The 21,237-nt window shown below is 42.1% G+C and overlaps 1 protein-coding gene and 1 pseudogene across 2 annotated transcripts; both read left to right on the forward strand.

Moving 5' to 3' along the window:
• The first annotated feature begins 6,240 nt into the window (after positions 1-6,240).
• LOC144587543 (uncharacterized) lies at positions 6,241-8,002 on the forward strand (annotated as a pseudogene). The gene has a single exon (XR_013542687.1). The product of XR_013542687.1 is annotated as an uncharacterized LOC144587543 (transcript).
• A 2,398-nt stretch (positions 8,003-10,400) lies between these two features.
• LOC140704069 (uncharacterized) lies at positions 10,401-20,759 on the forward strand. The gene is made up of 7 exons (XM_072988791.2): positions 10,401-10,559; positions 12,024-12,106; positions 12,510-12,763; positions 13,553-13,635; positions 13,813-13,939; positions 14,969-15,067; positions 18,345-20,759. The coding sequence occupies exons 3-7, from the start codon at positions 12,619-12,621 to the stop codon at positions 20,069-20,071; spliced, it is 2,181 nt and encodes a 726-aa protein (XP_072844892.2). The 5' UTR covers positions 10,401-10,559; positions 12,024-12,106; positions 12,510-12,618; the 3' UTR covers positions 20,072-20,759.
• The last annotated feature ends 478 nt before the right edge of the window (positions 20,760-21,237 follow it).

A 21,237-nucleotide genomic window follows, 5' to 3' on the forward strand; every position in this document is an offset into this window, starting at 1 on the left:
AGTTTTTAATCATTGTGATTTTGTGTTCTTGTAAGTTTTTAATCATTGTGATTTTGTGTTCAACGGTTTCTTGCAGTTTTGTTGCCCGTAACCTAATTTAGGTGCAATGCAGATTTTCTGCTTATTACTAAAATGTCACTACAGTCTTGGCCACAATACATCTATGTTTGTCGTCAGCGTCTTCTGAGAACAAACTATCTAGTTTTGAAAATCAGTTCCTTTATGTGGTATCTAAATACACTTCCATATAAGAATGCTTAATATTCATTTATATTCTATTGCCACTATGCAGTGGAATTAATGTGTGATGCATTCAGTTTTCAGTATGTCTCCGAAACAAAATTTCTCTACTTTTAACAAATTCAAACAGAGAGGAACCCTAGAAAGGCAAAAAGTGCAGAAAGAGATTCAGTTTGAGCTCAAATCTTATTCAACGTCAATAAACTCACACAGGGAAGGAATTATATAGATGCATGGATTGTGGAGAGTGATTCCGTTAGAAAGGACAACTTACTGTAGGTAGCATCAAAGGATTCACACAGGGGAGAAACTGTATGAATGCTTTCAAAATGCCTCTGTAAGGAATGCACCTCCTTAAAGGTGCAATTCCACTAGGGGATGGCGCTAACTCTAGTTCTCATTTTCCACCACCTTTTGCTCCCTAGGTTGGGTGAGACCTAGAAGGTGTGTGGCTGCAAACTTCTAACCCTAGATTTCCAGTTCCTTCCTTCGTTGGGATAAAATACTCGACTGTGTACTTTGAGCTTTGCACACCAGCCTTACCAGGTAGGACATCCAAAGAACAAAAATATCTAAGTGACTAAGGCACTTTCATCAGACCTTTGTTTCCCCAATATATATAAATATAAAAAAATTTGATATGGGTAAAATATAAAAGATGGATTAAAAAATCAATTTCTCTCTCTGAGGATCCAGGATCAGGTGAAGCAGCGTCTCTTCCAGGCCCTGTGGGCCAGGAGGGTCAAATTGGATTTGAAAGAGGAAACCTAATGGAGCAGGAAAGGTGGTGGAAAGTACTGGCTAATTTTTGTGGTGGATTTTTCGGGCTGTTTGGCCATGTTCTTAAGGTTTTTCTTCTTAACGTTTTGCCAGGCTTTCACAATATTCTGTGAATATTCTTATTTTTTTTTGTCCCCATGATTTATCCTGGGCTATTTTACTGGATCATGATATTCCGAAATATTCCGAAATATAGCAATTCTTTGTTCCTGAACCTGTGAACAGTCATCTGGAACATACTATTTTCTAAACCTCCCAACATTGGTCCCCAACCTTGGACCTCCAGGTGTTCTTGGACTACAACTCCCAGAAGCCTTCACGACCACCTCTGCAGGCCAGGATTTCTAGGAGTTGAAGTCCAAGAACATCTGGAGGCTCAAGGTTGGGGACCACTATCCCAAGGCCTTTGCCCTTTTCATCGAGTCATGTGCTATGGGGCTCTTCCATTTTGAAGAACAGCTCCTACTCCCATAGAAGCAAGGAGGGAGGGAGGGAGGGAAGGAAAGGAGGCCGGTCCTCTTCTGCCACTCAGCCCTTCAAAGGGTTAAAGGAACAGAGTTTAAGGTCCTAGAGAGGCAGGCCGCTTGAAGGATGGGCAGCTGTTTTAGTCCTCCAAGGAGGAAAGGGGCCAGGCTTTGGGGTGATGCTGCTGCCTGGATGGAGAAGCGGACAGAGGTTAAAAAAAGGGGCGGTGGCAGAGGGGGATGATCATGATGGGGGAAGGGGGTGAAAAATCATCTGGGAGACTTTGGGGGAAGAGATGCTTCACCACCACCTTTCCCTCTTGGGATCCTTGCTGGGGAGCTGATCCTGCACCAAATTCAGGCTCTTCTGATCTCCCTGCTTTTCTTTCTGAAGTTCACTGGAATCACCGTGAGATTTAAACTGGGAGAGGAAAAGAGGCAGAGAAAAGGAAGATTTTCCTGATATTGGGGAGTTTGGAGAGCAGCTTTTAAAGAGCAGTTTCCCCACCACCACCAAACCAGTGAGGTGCAGTGATTTAGGTATCTGGTTGCAGAGCCAGAGGCTGGGAGTTCGATCCCCCCATGCAGCCTCCGTAGGGTCCCATCCGGCACTGCAGGCCCAAGATTTATTTGAATTAGCTTATGGTTTTCACAGTAGGGAACAGAGGGGAGATCGGGGGGGGGCTGAGGATGAATCTTTAAAAACTGAGGAGGTCTCAAGAAAGAGACTGCAGGGTTGCTGCACCTCCATCTGCTCCCACTCCCTGCTTTTCCTGAACTGGAGTTTTATGCATGTTGTTCTGGAGTTTCTCCAGGGCCGTGAAAAGTTGTCATATAGATGAGGAAACCTCAGCAGGCCACATCCAGCCCATGGACCAAAGCTGGGGCTGTTCCTGTCACCCTTCTCTTGTCCAAAGGCAGTGTGATGGCCTCAGAGATGCCCTCTGGGTTGCCTTTTTCCAGATGATGGAGTGGAAAGGATGATCTCACAGACCCCTTGGGTAAGACAAGACCCATCAAAGAGAGACGGATTGGGCAGCCTTCCCACTGTCTCCGAGCTGTGGAGTGTGGATGATGACGGTGCTGGTGGTGGCCACATGAAATTTAGTTTATTATTATCATTTTGATCATTGCTACTGCTACATGAGTGTTTTTCTTTTAAACAAGACTTTTCTCTTCCCCCCCCTTCAAAAAAAAGCTGGTATATTTTCTTTTAATGGTTGGTACAAAGATAATGGCTGGCTGGCTGCAGAGTTGTCAGATTCCACATAGGAATGTCTGAATGTCTTCACAGGGCTCCTGTCCTATACAGACTCCCTTTGAGAGACGTATAGATCTGTGTTTGCATACCACTGCCAAGAAATTTATTTGTGATCTCAGAAGAAATTTGTACCATTTTATGCATGCTTTAGTTCTTTCTTCAAAGTTAACAGTTCAAAGAAGAATCTTCTTTTCTAAGGTTTATTGAGCAAACAAGCTAGCACATAGGAAAATTCAAAACATACACTGGTGTAAGAGACATAAAAATGAATAAATATATATTTCAAAATCTTCAGTCTTCTCATACAAAATCTTAGTATATGTAGATGGCATTCTCAGTATGTAAAGCATAGTATAATTCATTAAGTTTGTGTCTTCTATACTTATATGGATTAAGTTTAATATATCAAAATACACAAGGCTAGAAATATTTTCTCAAGGTTGTATATTAAAAATGCATGAACTCTCAGTACAATTCACTCAAAATCTATTAGAATACGTATAATTAGCAAAAAAGAGTATGACTAGCCATTTATGTATCTAAATATAGTCACATTATGTTACTTCATCCTTACTCGTCCTGGCAGAGATTCTCTTTCCCCGAAAAACAAAATCTGTGTGTTTTCTCTTAGTCTAAACAAGGTGAAATCTATCTCTTTTATACCCTTGGATTTTAAGTGTAGCCAAAACATTTTTACCAAGACTCTAGATTATCAGGAAGGTAACACCTTGGCAACTTGTTTTCCTAGTTTGCAGGGAGCTCAGGATCCTGATTCTCAAAGGTTTGAGTATAGAATCACCCATCCCATGTATTCACAGAGGTTAATATAGTTCACTGAACACAATGCAATGTGGCTATTTCATATTCATTTAATTAATTTATACTATTCAGTGAAATGTTTGCCCATTTATTATTTTCTCATGCCATATAACTGTTTATACATTTATACAGTGGACCCTTGACTTACAGACGGCTTGACTTACAGACTTTTTGAGTTACAGACTTCTCTAGCCGCAAAATTTAGGTTTGACTTGCAGACTGAGATTTGACTTACAGACCAGAAAAAAACCAAAATGGAACAAAAACGGCCTGTTACGGGATTAATCGGTTTTCAATGCACTGTAGGTCAATGGAGACTTGACTTACAGACTTTTTGACTTGAGAACCGCCTTCCAATACGGATTAAGTTCTCAAGTCAAGACCCCACTGTAATTGACAAGACTAAAGCATTTGTAGCAGTTGAAATAGCATAAACAGGTAAAGCAAGCAAATAAAAAAAAACTATCTTGTATGACCTGCCAGTGGTAACAAATTTTAGGAATAATTAATTGATATAATACGAAGATTAGAAACTCATTTATAATTGACAAGACTAAAGCATTTGTAGCAGTTGAAATAGCATAAACAGGTAAAGCAAGCAGATAAAAAAAACATATCTTGTATGACCTGCCAGTGGTAACAAATTTTAGGAATAATTAATTGATATAATACGAAGATTGTTGGACTGCAGAAGTTGTTGGACTCCCTCTCTCTTTTCTCCCCCCTCCCTGCCATCTTTGCTCAGACCTGGTGTTTGTTTTAATATCAACAAACTCCGATATGCAGATGATACCACTCTGATGGCAGAAAGTGAGGAGGAATTAAAGAACCTTGTAATGAGGGTGAAAGAGGAGAGTGCAAAAAACGGCCTGAAACTTAACATCAAAAAAACTAAGATCATGGCCACTGGTCCCATCACCTCCTGGGAAATAGAAGGGGAAGATATGGAGGCAGTGACAGATTTTACTTTCTTGGGCTCCATGATCACTGCAGATGGAGACAGCAGCCAAGAAATTAAAAGACGCCTGCTTCTTGGGAGGAAAGCGATGACAAAAAGCAGAGACATCACCTTGCCAACAAAAGGCCGAATAGTCAAAACTATGGTTTTTCCTGTTGTGATGTATGGAAGTGAGAGCTGGACCATAAAGAAAGCAGATCGCCAAAGAATTGATGCCTTCGAATTGTGGTGCTGGAGGAGGCTCTTGAGAATCCCCTGGACTGCAAGGAGAGCAAACCTATCCATTTTGAAGGAAATCAACCCTGAGTGCTCACTGGAAGGATAGATCCTGAAGTGAGGCTCCGATACTTTGGCCATCTCATGAGAAGAGAAGACTCCCTGGAAAAGACCCTCATGTTGGGAAAGTGTAAGGGCAAGAGGAGAAGGGGACGACAGAGGACGAGATGGCTGGACAGTGTCTGCGAAGCAACCAACATGAAATTGACACAAGTACGGGAAGCAGTGGAAGATAGGAGGGCCTGGCATGCTCTGGTCCATGGGGTCACGAAGAGTCGGACACGACTAAACGACTAGCACGAACGGTGTCTGTTTTCTGTCTTCCTGAAGTATTTTTACAACAGGGCCATAAAACAAACATAGACCTCATTACTGCATGTAACCAATGAACATTTAAATCATGAAACTGATATTTCATCTATGTTTCATTCTGTTTCGTTCTGTCTCCTAATGTTTGACGAAGTGGACGTGTCCATAAAAGCTTACATTAAGTTATAATAGTATTCCTCACAGGAAGTCTTGACTTCAGGGTAAATAAAATCAAATAAAATCCAGACAAGGAGACTCCTGCCAAATAAAAATGGGTCCTTTCTGTCTTCAGCTGGTGTCCTTTGAGGAGGTGGCTGTGTACTTCACGAAGGGAGAGTGGGATCTCCTGGATCCAGGACAAAGAGATGTGTACAAGGAGGTCACGTTGGAGAACTACAGGAACGTGACCGTGCTTGGTAAGGAGGCTTTTTCTTTTGTCAAGAAATGGCCAAAAGGAATGGATTGTTATTCTTGGCAACCTGTGTATGAGGTGACCGAGGCCCTTGGCGGGGTTGAGATAACCGCTTATTTGTTGGATTCTTCCTGTTTGTGGTTTATAACATCCACCACAGAGATGATGGCTAGCCTAGTTCAGGAGGTAATAAATTCCTCAGTGGGACAGAATAGGGTCCAAACATGCTTAGAGAAGGATGTTGAAGAACTATGCTTGGAAGGGCCTTTCTTGGACCATCAAAAACAACACAGTAATTCTTCAAGGTTATTGAAGATCATTTGATACTTATCATCACTGTTTTTCAGTTAATTCAGTTTGGGGCTATATTTTGGGGGTAGGGCTTATATTATGAGCATCCTGAAAAATCATACTAGGGCTTATTTTCATGTTAGGTCTTATTTTCGGGGAAACAGGGTTGTTTATTCAGTATGGTGAGATATTAAAATCCATGTTTTCATTTTTCATAATCAAATAAGGAACAAAAGGATGAGATTCAGTAGATGAGCATAGGCTTGCTTTTGTGTGGTGGAATATTTTGTAGTTATTAATGTGTCTCTTTCTTTGATAGAAATCCCGAAACTGCCCTGGCTGGAGATGTGTTTTCCTCGGGTCCTGAGGAAGGGGCGGAGATTTGGAGGTCCCTGTCTGTGGTCGAAGCCTTTATAATGAAAGGGATTCTATGGTGTGTTTTTTTAATATATTTCTGTTGATTAGGGAGATCAGCCAATGCATGGACCGTGGAAAAAGCTTCAGTCAAAAAGGGAATCTTAGTCAACATCAAAGGGTTCACACAGGGGAGAAACCACATCAATGCATGTACTGTGGGAAGAGTTTGAGTCACAAAGGGAATCTTAGGGTGCATCAGATGATTCACACAGGGGAGAAACCACTTAAATGAATGGAGTGTGAAAGAGTTTCAGTCAGAAACAGTACCTAAGGCAGCATCAAAAGATTCACACAGGGGAAAAACCATATAAATGCATGGAGTGTGGAAAGAATTTCAGTCAGATGCAGCACCTTAGGGGGCATCAAAACATTCACAAAGGAGAGAAACCTTATCAGTGCGTGAAGTGTGGAAAGAGTTTCCATCAGAAATGGGTCCATAGGCAGCATCAAAATATTCACACTGGAGAGAAACCATATCAGTGCCTGGAGTGTGGAAAGAATTTCCATCAGAAAGGCGGGCTTAGGCAACATCAAAATATACACAGAGGGGAGCATAAATGCATGGATTGTGGAAAGATCTTCTGTCAGAAAGGGGCCCTTAGGGAGCATGAAGTAACTCATACAGAGGAAAAACCATATAAATGTATGGAGTGTGGAAAGAGTTTCAATCAGAAACAGCACCTTAGGGAGCATCACAGGTTCCACACAGGGGAGAAAGCATATCAATGCATAGAGTGTGGAAAGACCTTCAGTGAGAAAAGGGTCCTAAGGCAGCATGAAGGAACTCACACCGTGGAGAAACCATGGAAATGTATGGCATGTGGGAAGAGCTTCAGTCAGAAAAAGTACCTTACAAACATCAAAAGATCCACACAGGGGAGAAACCATATCAATGCACAGAGTGTGGAAAGAGATTCAGTCAGAAAAATCACCTTAGAGACCATCGGAGGATTCATACAGGGGAGAAACCATATCAATGCATGGCGTGTGGAAAGAGTTTCACTCAGAAACAGCATCTTAGGGGCCATCAAAGGATTCATACAGGAGAGAAACCATAAAAATGCAGGGAGTGTGGAAAGAGCTTCAGTCAGAAAGTGACCCTTAGGCAGGATCATATAACAGACAGAGGAGAAACTATATAAGTGTTGAATAAATCTCAGTTATTTATCAGACCTTAGGCATCATGAACCTATTCACGTTGGAGCGAAAACTCATCAGTGTGTTGAATGTGAAAAGAGGTAGTGTGAAAACCAGAGCCTTAGGCAACTTTTAAGAATTCATATTCAGAAAATTATAAATTTATGGAATATGGAAAGAATTTCAAGCAGAAATCAGCTCTTCGGCACCATCAAAATATTCCCCCAGGGGGTTAATCATACAAAAGCATGAAATGTGGAATGTGCTTCAGTCAGAAAAACGATGTTAGGCAGCATCAGACTATACCTACAGAGGAAAAAGCGTTTCAATGCATGTGGTGAGGCAAGACCTTCAGTCTGAAAGAGTACCCTAGAATGCATCAAAGGGGAGAAGGTGTGTACATGTATAGAGAACTTTGCTGAAAACTTGGGCATCATCAAAGAACTCACACAGGAGAAGCAGAAGTTCAGTTTATAGTTCTTTTTGCTCTCTCTGTTTCAATAGATTTCCCTTTATATTCAACTGTTTAACTCAGCCAATAATATTGATACGAGTCCAGATTTTTCTCTTCTTGCATTGATATAACATAGTCAACTTGGAAGCATTTTATTATAAAGTATTAGTTTCGCTGCTTGTAAGCTTCTAGCATTTGGGTGTGTATGTGTGTGAGAGTGTAAAAGTACTGCTTGCAGCTCTGTATTTCATCAAACATATGATAGCTTAAACGAACCATCTAAGTAGGTGCTAGCTAAGAAAACATTCTATGTTTTGTTTTATTTTTCATTGCAAATATCTATCAATGTGCATTAACTGTAAGAAAAAAATTATTGAACAGTAAGCTTAGGCAGTGGAAGCCAGCAAAATATTAATATTGGAGACGGCCATGAATCCAGGTCATCAGATCACGCTGGATTGTTATACCAGCACAAAAGGTGCTGTAGTGTCCTGTCCCTGACACACACACCCAGCCAGATTCTCCTACTCACCAACCAACACATGCTCTGCTTTTTCTCCTTTTCAGTTGTTTCCCCAGTTGTGGCAGGAGCAAGTATTTTTGTTCTCTGCCTCTTCCAGCAGCTGCCCACTCAAAGGTAATGCTGCAGCAATCCCTGTCCTTCATCCTCTTCTAAGAGGGCAGCTGCTGAAGGAGGCAGAGAAGGGACGGTGGTGCTGCAGCTGTTATCTACCAATGCCCTCACCTGCCAACCATTTACCATCATGTCAACCTCCCCACCTGTTCTCTCAATGCTGCATACCTGCAGGGTGGCTACATCGGCATTTTCTAAGTGCAGTCCATAGCTGTGAAGATTTTTAGTTATCCAGGTGACATTATCTGGAAGTTGAGTCATGGCAACAGGACTTTTTTCTTGTTAGGTTGAAACATTTCGCTACTCTTCCAAGTACCTTCTTCAGTCCGAGGAGAGTTGGTAGGAGACCCCTGATCTATCCTGTAGGTTGGTTTCACTTCCCCCTGCTCTGAATAGGCTCCTTAGAAAGATAAAAGACTGAGGGAAAGTGAAAATCCCCCTTCTGCAGTCCTTCTCCATCCATTGTCATGGGTCATTAACAGTGGTCTTTCTGGTGGGTGTGGTCCTGATCTGTCCGGGGACAGATGAAAGGGAAGGATGATAAACAGGAGACAGACTGTATCTAAGGCCTCCACCCCTGTTGAGTGAGGGATTTTCTATCTGCACATGTATGGCCTCCCTGGCCCTTCTCTCAAACCACCTATCTTTTTTGGTCCAAACTGACTACATCTGGGTCATGAAATGAGTGTCCTTTGACACTCATTTCAAATGAAGGAACTCTGCTGACTGTGGTCCTGTGCAAGATTGATCAGAAAACAAACAGGCTAATGATGAAGGTGATCACAGAAAAAGAGAAGGCAATTAGCTTTAGAGAGAAGTTAATGAGAAGTCAACACACAGATGTCTGCCAGAGAAGCCCCAGGGTGATGCCTCTAGAACTCTTTTTATTAACTAGCATACTTAAACAGACTGTTGAAAGAGTTCAGATCGGACACTAGTTACATAATCGTCTCTTAGGAATGGCCAGAGAGAGTTATGCTCTAACTCCAAGGGAATATATTTGAACCTGTGAACCGGCAGTTACCCAAGACATGCTCTTTTCTAATGCTCCCAAGACCTTTGCCAGAGTTATTGCCTCATGTGCCATGTGCTCTTCCATTTTCTGTCCCGGGGTTTTCGTAAGCCCTTGATCTGAGCAGATACTGTAAAAAGCCTGTTAGCCAGGATTCCTATATCTGCCACATCCAATACAGTCCCTCCAGTCCCAGCTGCCCTCAACCCAGCCAGTTCTTCCCTGACTAAGCCTATTGCACCCCTCTTCCCATTTCCTCACCTGTATTCATGCTATTCATGAATGTTCCTGTACACTTATGAAGGATAAACAATGAGGCAAGTTCCATGATACATGAATAGCAGTAGGCCTCCTTCAGTCTTGAGAGACTATGGTAATGTGCTCTGAATAGAGAGAGGTCTTGGAAGAGTGTCTAGGGTGGCTGAGAAGGCCCATTAGAGAGAATAGCATGAATAGCAGAATCATTCAATATCACATTACACAACATGTGTTGAGGGATCCAATTAACAATCTGCAAGGACGGTGGTCTTGCTTCACTGCCATGTCTCCCAATGAAAGCCTTAGCACTCATGGAAGCATTCACAGGGGACATTAAGACATGGAAAAATAATGGTGAGTTAGTTTATCTCTGCATCCTCGTCGTCAGTGAGGATGCTTCTAATAAGGTGAGAAGGTCTGAACAAGGTCACTGCCGGGACAGCAGACCAGCTGCAAACCTCAAGCAGATGCAGAGCAGAAGTTGCTCTCATTATTTTACAGTAAAATAATCTTTAGGGTATGTAAAAAGAAATTAAAAAGTAACTTTTAAAAACGACAGACAAGATTAGGGGAGGTATTAATAATATAATAATTCAGCCGGAGTTTGTGCACACTGATTTCCCTCTACGCTACTACATTTACTCCGATGGGAGCAGGGAGGGAAGGTAGGTCCGCTTCTTTCTGCCACTCAGCCCTCCAAGGGTTAAAGGAACAGAGTTTAAGTTCCTAGAGAGGCAAGGCCGCTTGAAGGATGGGCAACTGTTTTAGTCTTCCAAGGAGGAAAGAGGGGTCGGGCTTTGGGGTGATGCCGCTGCCTGGATGGAGAAGCAGGCAGAGGTAAAAAAAAAAAAGGGGGGGTGGCAGGGTGGCAGAGGGGGATGATGATGATGATGGGGGAAGGGGGTGAAAAATCATCTTGGAGACTTTGGGGGAAGAGATGCCCCGCCACCACCTTTCCCTCTTGGGATCCTTGCTGGGGAGCTGATCCTGCACCAAATTCAGGCTCTTCTGATCTCCCTGCTTTTCTTTCTGAAGTTCACTGGAGTCACCGTGAGATTTAAACTGGGAGAGGAAAAGAGGCAGAGAAAAGGAAGATTTTTCCCGATATTGGGGAGTTTGGAGAGGGGCTTTTAAAGAGCAGCTTTTCAATCCCCACCAAACCAATGAGCCTCGGTGACTTTAGAGCCGGAGGGAGGCTGGGAAGTTCAGTTCCCTTACAGATCTGCAGCTCTAAGATTATTGGGTTATTATTTCCTTCTTCAGGTGCAGAAGGGGAGATTGGGAGGCTGAGGCTGAATCTTATGGCTCAGAACTGGACAGACTGGGAAGAGCTGTTGTTCGCCTGCCCCCAACCGCTGCCCAATTTTCCGGTCACCCCCTGAGTAGAGGTGAAAGATTCCTGATTACAAAGGACCCCAGTCAGTTTCTTAAAGCAGGGAGCTGTTGGCTTTTGATTATAATTAATAAATGATAACCTATATCTTAGCAGAATTTGTAGGTAGCAGCTGGAAACATTTAGATATAAACCACTTTTTGTGTAGAGTAAAATTATGTTCTCCCTTCTTGTGTGTCTGTGCCAGCAATATATTAAAATAACCACTCGTGTCTTAGTTAAAACATGAAATAATTTTTACTACATAGAAACATTGTAAACTATATAATATAACACATAGTGCCTAGATATTTGGTATTACAGGCATATCTTCTCTGGTAAATAATTATCTCATTGTCATATTGTTATATTCCTAATCCCTGTTACATGCTTTAGTCAGTTCCATCTTTATTCCTGTCTGAGGTGCATATTGTCCTATGAGACCCTGTCAGCCCTATCTGAGGTCTATTAATTACATAGTTGCCCGTCAGTCCCTATCTAACAGACTGCTGGCTAACACTGGCCTTAAACAGGAGCCTGTCTGACAGATTTATTGTGACTGGTTAGAGCCACATACTATGATAATACAGTACAACATTCTGTTCCTAGCAAATACATTATAAACATTCACATACACATATACATATATACACATTCTGTGTTGCATACATATAAATATATCAATGAACAAAGGTATGAAAATGGTCCTGACTTTCATTTGAATTTGAAAACTGAGGAGGTCTCAAAGCAGAGAGACTGGAGGGACTGCAGCTCACTTCCACTTCCTGCTTTTCATATGAACTGGCATTTTATAGGTGTTTTTCTGGAGTTCCTTCAAGGCCCTGAAAAGTTGTCAGAACCTCAGCAGCCCATTTCCAGCCCATGAACCAGAGCTAGCCCTGTTCATGTCTCTTTTGTCTTGCCTACAGGTAGTGTGATGGCCTCACAGATGCAGTCTGGTTCGCCTCTTCTAAATGTTGGACTGGAAGGGGTGAGCTCAGGGACACCTCAGGTAAGAGAGGACTCATCAAAGAGAGATGAATTGGATAGCCCTACTCCTTCTCACTGTCTCCAAGGTGTAGAGTGTGGATGATGATGGCATTGTAGACTCTTGCAGAGTGTGGGCGGCATACAAGTCAAATGGATAAATAAACAAATAAATACATAAATAGTGGTAAGGGATGTGGATTCTTTTTATCATGGCATATATCATTGCTACTACAACATGAGTAATTTTTTCTTCTAAAGAAGAGTAAAAAAAATTCTGTAGCAGTAGAAATAGAATAAAAACTAAAAAAGAGGAGAAAACCTCTCTTGTATAACCTGCCAGCGATAAATATTTTTAGGAATTGATCTACTGTAATTCCAATATTGGAAACCCAACCAATAAAAAGCTGTCTCTTTTCTACCTGCAGAAAGACCTCTACACTGTGAACTGTTAGCATATTCCTCACAGGAAGTCCCGACTTCAGGGATAATAAAGACAAATAAAATCCAGACTAGGAGACTCCTGCCAAACAGAAAATGGGCCCTTTCTATCTTCGGCTGGTGTCCTTTGAGGAGGTGGCTGTGTACTTCATGAAGGGAGAGTGGGATCTTCTGGATCCAGGACAAAGAGATTTGTACAAGGATGTCATGTTGGAGAACTACAGGAATGTGACCGTGCTGGGTAAGGAGGCTTTTTCTTTGGTCAAGAAAGGGCCAAAAGGAATGGATCGTTATTCTTGGCAACCTGTGTATGAGGTGGCTAAGGCCCTTGGCAGGGTTAAGATAACCGCCTATCCTTTCCCCCCGAAAATAAGAAAGGGTCTGATATTATTTTTTGCTCCAAAAACGCATTAGGGCTTATTTTCAGAGGATTTTTTATTTTTTTCATGTACAACAATGTACATTTATTCAAATACAGTCATGTCACCTTCTTCTGGTTGATGCACAATGAGGGAGGGTGGAGTTTCACTTAACTGGGGCTTATTTGGGGGGTAGGACCTATATTACGAGCATCCTGAAAAATCATACTAGGTCTTATTTTTGGGGAAACACAGTAGTTAATTCAGCATGGTGTGATATTAAAATCTATGTTTTCATTTTTCATAATCAAATAAAGAATAAAGGAATGAGATTCAGTAGATGAACATAGGCTTGCTTTTGTTTGGTGGAATATTTTGTATTTGCTGATATGTCTCTTTCTCTGATAGAAATTCCCAAACTACCCTGGCTGGAGATGTGTTTCCCTGGGGCCCTAAGGAAGGGGTGGAGATTGGGAGGTCCCTGTTTTGGTCTGTGGTCGGAGCCTTTATAATTGAGGGGATTATTTGGTGGTTTTTTAAAATTTGTGATGATTAGGGAGATCAGCCAACCATGAGACATGCCCCCCTCTCTCCTTCCAAGGTAGGACATCAGCAACTGCAAGAATCTCCGAGAAGGCCTGGTTGATGCTCCCTTTTTTTCTGTCTTACAGGCAATGCGAGGGCAACAGGGATGGGATCTGGCTGGTCTCCTGGTGGGGATTGGCAGGAAACAATGTCTGTACACCTGCCGAAGGTGAGGAATCCTGTGAAGAGATGCAGGTGGACGTCTCCATTTTTCTTGGGAGATCAGGAATCCTGCAAAGCAGGAAAATGTTGGCCATATCACCCAGTTGCTCTTTATCACCACATGGTAGAACTCTGGCTTGATGTTTGGGAGACTCTAATCTAGGTTTCGTTGTGTTTGTTTTAGGAACTCATGTCCTTCAAGGAGGTGGCCGTGTCTTTCACTCAGCAGGAGTGGGATGTCCTGGATCCAGGTCAAAGAGCTCTTTATAGAAAGGTCATGCTGGAGATCCGTGGGATGGTTCGCTCTCTGGGTAAGGACAGAACATATATCTGAAAAAAACATGGGTGGTCTAGTTGATGCTTTTCTTGGTAGGTGGAACATGTACGTTCCCCTGGTGACATGATCAGATCAGTACACTTTTCTGTTCTCCTATATGCCTATTGTGGTGGGAGGCTTAAGGGTGAGAGGATCTACTTTGTTTGAATAAGTCCCACAAATTGTTGAGCTCCCTCTAAACATCTGGTTGGCACTGGGGCTGTCTCAGAAGGGAGCAGAGGGGATAATTCTGCACTGTTTCTGCTTGTCCCTTCATGGTCCATTCCAGAAGCATTGCTTGGGGAGATTTTATTCCATCTCCTGGCATCTGTGGCTCAGCATCCCTCTGAGTATACTCCCTTTGCTTCTTCAGATCTACTAGAGACCTCAGAGTTGGTCTTCTAGGAATCGGCAGCCACATGTGCCTGTGTTGCTGCTTTATTTGTCTGGTTAATTTAGGGGAATTAAATATATGCTTAAGGCCAGTCCTTGCTTTGTTCATCTCAAAGATTGTGATGAGGCAATCCAAGGTTTACAGCAGAGAGTATATATTGCAGATGAGTGCAGTCAACCTCAGAATCACAAGGAAGCCCTTTTGAACCAAAAGGGTTGGGTGAAACTGCCTGTCCTTCAATGGCCTGTGGGCCAGGAGGTTCAGGCTGGTCTTCAAAGGACCAAACCCTCTGATGGAGCATGAAACCTAGTTGGGAGTAGTGGATCATTGTTTGGCTGGGGTACATCACAACATAGTAATGGGAAGAAATCGAAATGTCATTGAGGCAAAGCAAAAGCACTATAAGGGCCTGGTTGCTTCTTCATGATAAATGTGACCCAATTTGTACTGTGGTAGGCTGTAGAACTACCTCTGATTATTTTACTCATTGTCCTAACAGTATTGTTGCTTCTTGTTTATCTTGGTTAGAAGAACAGATTAATACCCGAGTTGGTAAATGTAAATATTTGTGGGAACGCAATAGAATGCCTGGAATGTTTGCAGTCACCCGCCTCCCCCTTTCTTTCAAAGCCATTCCCAAACCAGAATTCATCTTCTCACTGGAAGAAGGAGACGATCCATTCGTCCAGGACTCTGAGGAGCAGAAGAGATTGAAAGGCGCCTGCTTTGGTATGTGTTTTGGGGCCTTTTTGCAGGGTTCCGTGACAGCGGTTCCCAACCTTGGGTGGGCCTGGTGTTTTTGGACTGCAACTGCCAGAAATTTTCACCAGCATTGCTCATGGTGCAAAAATACCTGGCTTGCCAAAGGTTATGAAGCACTATTCTATTATAACTTTAGTTTGTTGTTTATAAGGAGGATGACTTAGTCATAACAGTATTCACAGTTACATCAGTCATTATCCTCTGGGATCCCTTTCCCCCTGCACTATAACCAGCGTTGTCTATGTCTCAGCACCGCCTAAGCAATCAAGCTCTCTGCTTTTTCTGCAAAAAGCTTCAGGAACACTGGTTCAGCAACCCCATGTGCCAGCCTCTGTGTCTAGCCTTTACTAAGTACTAACTTCAGATATAAGGGATGTGGTGGCCCTGCAGGCTAAACCGCAGAAGCCTGTGCTGCAGGGTCAGAAGACCAAGCAGTCGTAAGATCGAATCCACGCGACGGAGTGAGCGCCCGTCGCTTGTCCCAGCTCCCGCCAACCTAGCGGTTCGAAAGCATGCAAATGCAAGTAGATAAATAGGGACCACCTCGGTGGGAAGGTAACAGCGTTCCGTGTCTAAGTCGCACTGGCCATGTGACCACGAAAGATTGTCTTCGGACAAAAACTCTGGCTCTATGGCTTGGAAACGGGGATGAGCACTGGCCCCTAGAGTCAAAAACGACTGGACAAAAAATTGTCAAGGGGAACCTTTACCTTTAACTTTTTAACTTCAGATATAGCTTACATCGGAAGATGAAGCACATCTTGTGATCTGTGACACAGGCTCAGTTTCTTGTGTTTTTTTCTGTTCACTGCCTTGGACAAGGACACATCCATGTGGATTTAGCTCTTTTTGGATAACACACTCATCTCTGGTCATGCTCAACACCATTTGGTTGCCCTCATGTAATCAAATCCCGAGTTATTGTGGAGTGATCCTTTTTTGACTACCACTTATATAGCATCGCCCCTTGGCCCTCTTGGAAATTAAAGGCTTTGACATTTGTTAATGGATTCAGTCCATCTCGCATTAGGCCCCCAGCATTACTTAGCCTAATCATCTTCCTCAAAGCCTTGTCTTCTCATGAGATGTCCAAAGTACATATCTTATTTTCTAGTAAGAATTAAGGTTTGATTTAAACAAGAACCTACATGTTCTGGTGCTTCATGGATTCCCATGGTATGCATGTTCTTGTCCTTGATCTTTAAGGGCACCACCTTATCCACTCCTTTCTTCTCTGTTGGGAGGAATCAATAAGAACAATCAGGTAAGGAGAGGTACTGTCTTTGCCCCTGTTCAAACAGAGGCTGAACTTGATGTAGAATCACTGGGGATTGAAGAGGAATTCTAAATCCAACAGAGAGCAGTGACTCATATCTGTACCACACCTATTGATCTTTGGTTCTAAATACAGTGGTGCCTCGCTTAGCGAATGCTTCGCTATGCGATGAATTCGCATAGCGAGGGGGTCCGGGCCATCGCTGGAGCATTTGCTCAGCGATGGCCCCTATGGCAATTTTTCGCTTTGCGATGATTGCTAAGCGATTCGCTTAGCGATCTTCGCAGAACGAAGCGGGGGAGAACAGCTGATCGGCGGTTCCAAAATGGCCGCCGGAAGGTCCGTGCTGCATTTTCGCGCCTTGCCCTCGCTTACCGAGGGCGCGAAAATGGCGGCGCTATGGAGAAACATCGCTTAACAGTGAGTTTTCAAGCCATAGGAACGCATTGAACAAAGTTCAATGCGTTTCTATGGCTTTTTTATTCCCGTTTAGCAATGTTTTCGCATAGCGAAGGTTAATCCGGAATGGATTAACCTCGCTATGCGAGGCACCACTGTACAGATAGATTAATAAAAAGGTGAGGAGTGCTCTTTTGCCAGTTTTGTATCTATACCACACCTCAATGGTTTAAGTCTCTAGCTGTAGGGCCAGGATTGCGAGTTTGATTCCCCATTGTACCTCATTGACAAGGGCTGGCATCAATGATCCACAGGGTCATGTTTAGCTGTGCAGTTCTAAGATTATGTTGTTGATGATGATGATATCTATACCATGCCAATTGATCTTTGGTTCTAAATACAGCCAGATTGATAAAGGAGCTTTTTCTGTTCCTGTTTCTTTCCATAGGCCCTGCTGCAGTTGTGTTTTTCTCACATTCTGTATACATAGTCTTTGTGGCCTAGTAAATTTGGTTAAGATACCATCCAGAAATGAATTCCCATCATTGTTGCAGATAACAGTTTATTGAAAAGTTGATCTAGTTCCAGGATAGGGCATAGGGAAGGGAAGGTGATTGTGAAAAAATAAATATAAATATTTAAATATTTGGTGAAAGTCCCCATATTTCTCTTAAAGACAGGAGCACAGCAGGGTAAAAATATTTTAAATATTTTAAGTGAATGCAACACTTTATTTCTGATTTAAGGAATCCTTTGAGTTAGAGACCTCAAGAAAGTCTTATTATTAATAGCCCTCCTTAGATTTTGGAAATTAAAGACCTTCGCTTTGTTAATGGATTCAGTCCATCTCACATTAGGCCTTTCCCCTTTTGTAGTGCTGCCAACATTATTTAGCTTGATGGTCTTTTCCACTAAATCTTGTCTTCCCATAAGATTTCCAAAGCACATTGGCCTCATTTTACACATTATATCTTCTAGTAAGAAATCAAGCTTGATTTCTATGTATTTATGTTCTGGTGCTCTATGGATTCCCATTGCATGCAAATTCTTGTCCGTGATCTGTCATGACATCAGCTTATCCACTCTTTTCATATTTTCTGGGGAGGAATATATGACAATCAAGTAATAGGGGCTGTGATTTCTCCCTTTGCTTGAACAGTGGATGCACCTGAAGTAGAATCACTATGGATTGAAAAGGAATCCCAAATCTAGTAGAGAGCAGTGGCTCATGTCTATACCACATTTATTGATCTTTGGTTCTAAGTACAGCTAGATTAACAGAAAGGTGAAGAGTGCCCTGTTGCCAATATTGTTCCTCCTTCCTTCCCCAAAGCTCGCTGCAGTTCTGTTTTTCTCCCATTTTGTTTACATAGTCTTCGTTGCCAAATAAAATCAAATAAGATACCATCAAAAATTAATTCCTCTGATGGTTTCAGATAACAGCTTATTGAAAGGATGATCTAGTTCCCAGACAGGATGTAAGGAGGTTAAAATTCCCATACTGTATTTCCCTGAAACAGTCAGACAGGAGACTATTTTTCTTTCTTTTTTCTTTTTTTTCAAATTTAGGTGAAGTTCAGGAGGATGAGAAGTGCCGAAAGCTCTCTCTTGTGCCATGGAAAGTAAAAGAGCCCAAGGAAGGAAGAGAGATACTAGGCAGTCTAGAGGGACCTAAGAATGTCATGCGAAACCAGTCCAAGAAAGGGAACAGAAAATCATCCACTTCTTGCGAGGCAGATGGGAAATCAAGGAGATATGGCATAATCCTGTCAGGCTCAAGAAAGTATCAAAATGTGGACCCTGGAAAACATTTCAATGATAGTGGGAAATTTCCTGAAGAAAGAAGCAGCAAAGGAGAGAAACCATATAAATGCCTGCAGTGTGGAAAGAGCTTCAATCAGAAAGAGCATCTTAGGCTGCATGAAAGAACTCATACAGGAGAGAAACCATATCAATGTATGGAGTGTGGCAAGAGCTTCAGTCAGAAAGGGACCCTTAGGCAACATCAAATAATTCACACAGGGGAGAAACCATATAAATGCATGGAGTGTGGAATGAACTTCTGCTGGAAACAGGGCCTTGAGCGGCATCAAAGAACTCACACTGGGGAGAAACCATATAAATGCATGGAGTGTGGAAAGAGCTTCTGTGAGAAATGGGAACTTCAGCTGCATCAAAGAACTCATACAGGGGAGAAACCATATAAATGCATGGAGTGTGGAAGCAGCTTCATTCGGAAAGGGGCCCTCAGGCGGCATGAAGGAACTCATTCAGGTGAAAAACCATATAAATGCATTGAATGTGGAAAGTGCTTCGGTGCAAAAGGGAACCTGAGGCAACATCATCGAACTCATACAGGGGAGAAACCATATAAATGTATGGTATGTGGGAAGAACTTCACTTTTAGTTCTAGCCTTGCTTTACATCAAAGAACTCACACAGGAGAGAAACCGTATAAATGTATGGAGTGTGGAAAGAGCTTTAGTCATAGCGGGTCTCTTTCTGCCCATCAAAGAATCCACACAGGAGAGAAGCCTTATAAATGCAGTGAGTGTGGAAAAAACTTCATTCATAAAGAGCACCTTAGGCAGCATCAAGGAATCCACAAAGGAGAGAAACCACATAAATGTGTGCAATGTGGAAAGAGCTTCTGTCAGAAAGGTACCCTGAGACTACATGAAAGAACTCATACAGGAGAGAAACCATATCAGTGCATGGAGTGTGGAAAGAGCTTCAGTCAGAAAGAGCACCTTAGGCTGCATCAAAGAATTCACACGGGGGAGAAACCATATCAATGTATCGAGTGTGGAAAGCGTTTTATTCAGAAAGGGGCCCTTAGTGATCATCTAAGGGTTCACACAGGGGAGAAACCATATAAATGCATGGAGTGTGGAAAGACTTTCTGTCAGAAATGGGTCCATAGGCAGCATCAAAGGATTCACACCGGAGAGAAAGTGTACAAATGCATGGAGTGTGGAAAAAGTTTCAGCCAAAAACAGTACCTTAAGAAACATCAAAAGATTCACACAGGGGAGAAACCATATCAATGCACAGAGTGTGGAAAGAGTTTCAGTCTGAAACATCACCTTAGGGACCATATTAGGATTCATACAGGGGAGAAACCTTATACATGTTTAGAGTGTGGGAAGAGTTTCAGTCAAAAACACCACCTTAGGCAGCATCAAAGCATTCACACAGGGGAGAAAATGTATCACTGCGTAGAGTGTGGAAAGAGATTCTGTAAGAATCAGAGCCTTAGGCAACATCAGAGGATTCACTCAGGAAAAACGGTATAAATACATGGAATATGGAAAGAACATCAAGCAGTAATCAGCCGTCTGCCATCATCAAAATATTTCCCCAGGAAGTAGGCCATAGAAAAATATGAAATTTGGAATGCACTTCAGTCATAAAAGGGATATTAAGCAGCATCAAACTAATCATAGAGGGGAGAAACCATTTAAATGCATGGAACTTGACAAGAGCTTCTCTCTGAAAGGGGACCTCAAAATGCATCAGAGGGGATAAATCATATACAGATGTGGAGAACTTCGCTTATGGAGTGTAACTTGGGTATCATCAAAGGATTCACACAGAGGAGAGAAACTTGCATATTTAGAGATTATTTTTTCCCTTTTTCTCTCTCTCATTATTTCTGTCAATAAATTATTAGTCTAGATTTTTCTCTTCTGGCATTGATATAATATATTCAGCTTGAAAGCATTTGATTATAAAGTATTAGCCCCACTGCTTATAAGCTTTAGTATTCTGCTTTTGTGTAAAAATATTGCTTGCAGGTTTCTATATCATCAAACATACAATTGTGTAAATAAGTTAGTTTAATAGGTTCCAGTTAAGAACACAATCTGTGCTCTGTTTTATTTTTCATTGCAAGTGCCCATCAATGTGCATTAACTGATTAATTATAAGAAACGTTTTATTGAGCAGTAAGTAACTTTGACAGTAAAAGCCAACAAAATATTAGTATTGTTGCTTCCAACCTTGTTTAATCTCTGTACAATGCATGCTTTCTGCTGTTTACTGAAACAGCACTACAGTGGGGTCTCGACTTAAAAACGTAATCTGTATTGGAAGGCAGTTTGTAAGTCGAAAAGTTTGTAAGTCGAATCAGCATTTCCCATAGGAATGCACTGAAAACCAATTAATCTGTTCCGTCTGTTTTTGGTTCTTAGGTTGAGGGGCATTTCCCATAGGAACTAAGGCAAAGCTGGTTAATCCGTTCCTACCACTAGGGGCAAAATTTCTTTCTTTTTTTCCTTTTAATCTAAGATGACTTAGGTTTAAAAAAAAAAGGAAAGAAATGAGGGAGAGAAGGAGGGAACAGACACCTTTTCAACAGAACACCCTGAAAAGCACATTTTCAGCCAAGACAAGTACCTTCTGGAAAAAACCAAGCACCTTTCAGACAACAGATCACCTTGAAAAGCACCTTTTAAATCAA

The sequence above is a fragment of the Pogona vitticeps genome, chromosome 2 (genome assembly GCF_051106095.1).
Source record: "Pogona vitticeps strain Pit_001003342236 chromosome 2, PviZW2.1, whole genome shotgun sequence".
Classification (NCBI taxonomy): domain Eukaryota; kingdom Metazoa; phylum Chordata; class Lepidosauria; order Squamata; family Agamidae; genus Pogona; species Pogona vitticeps.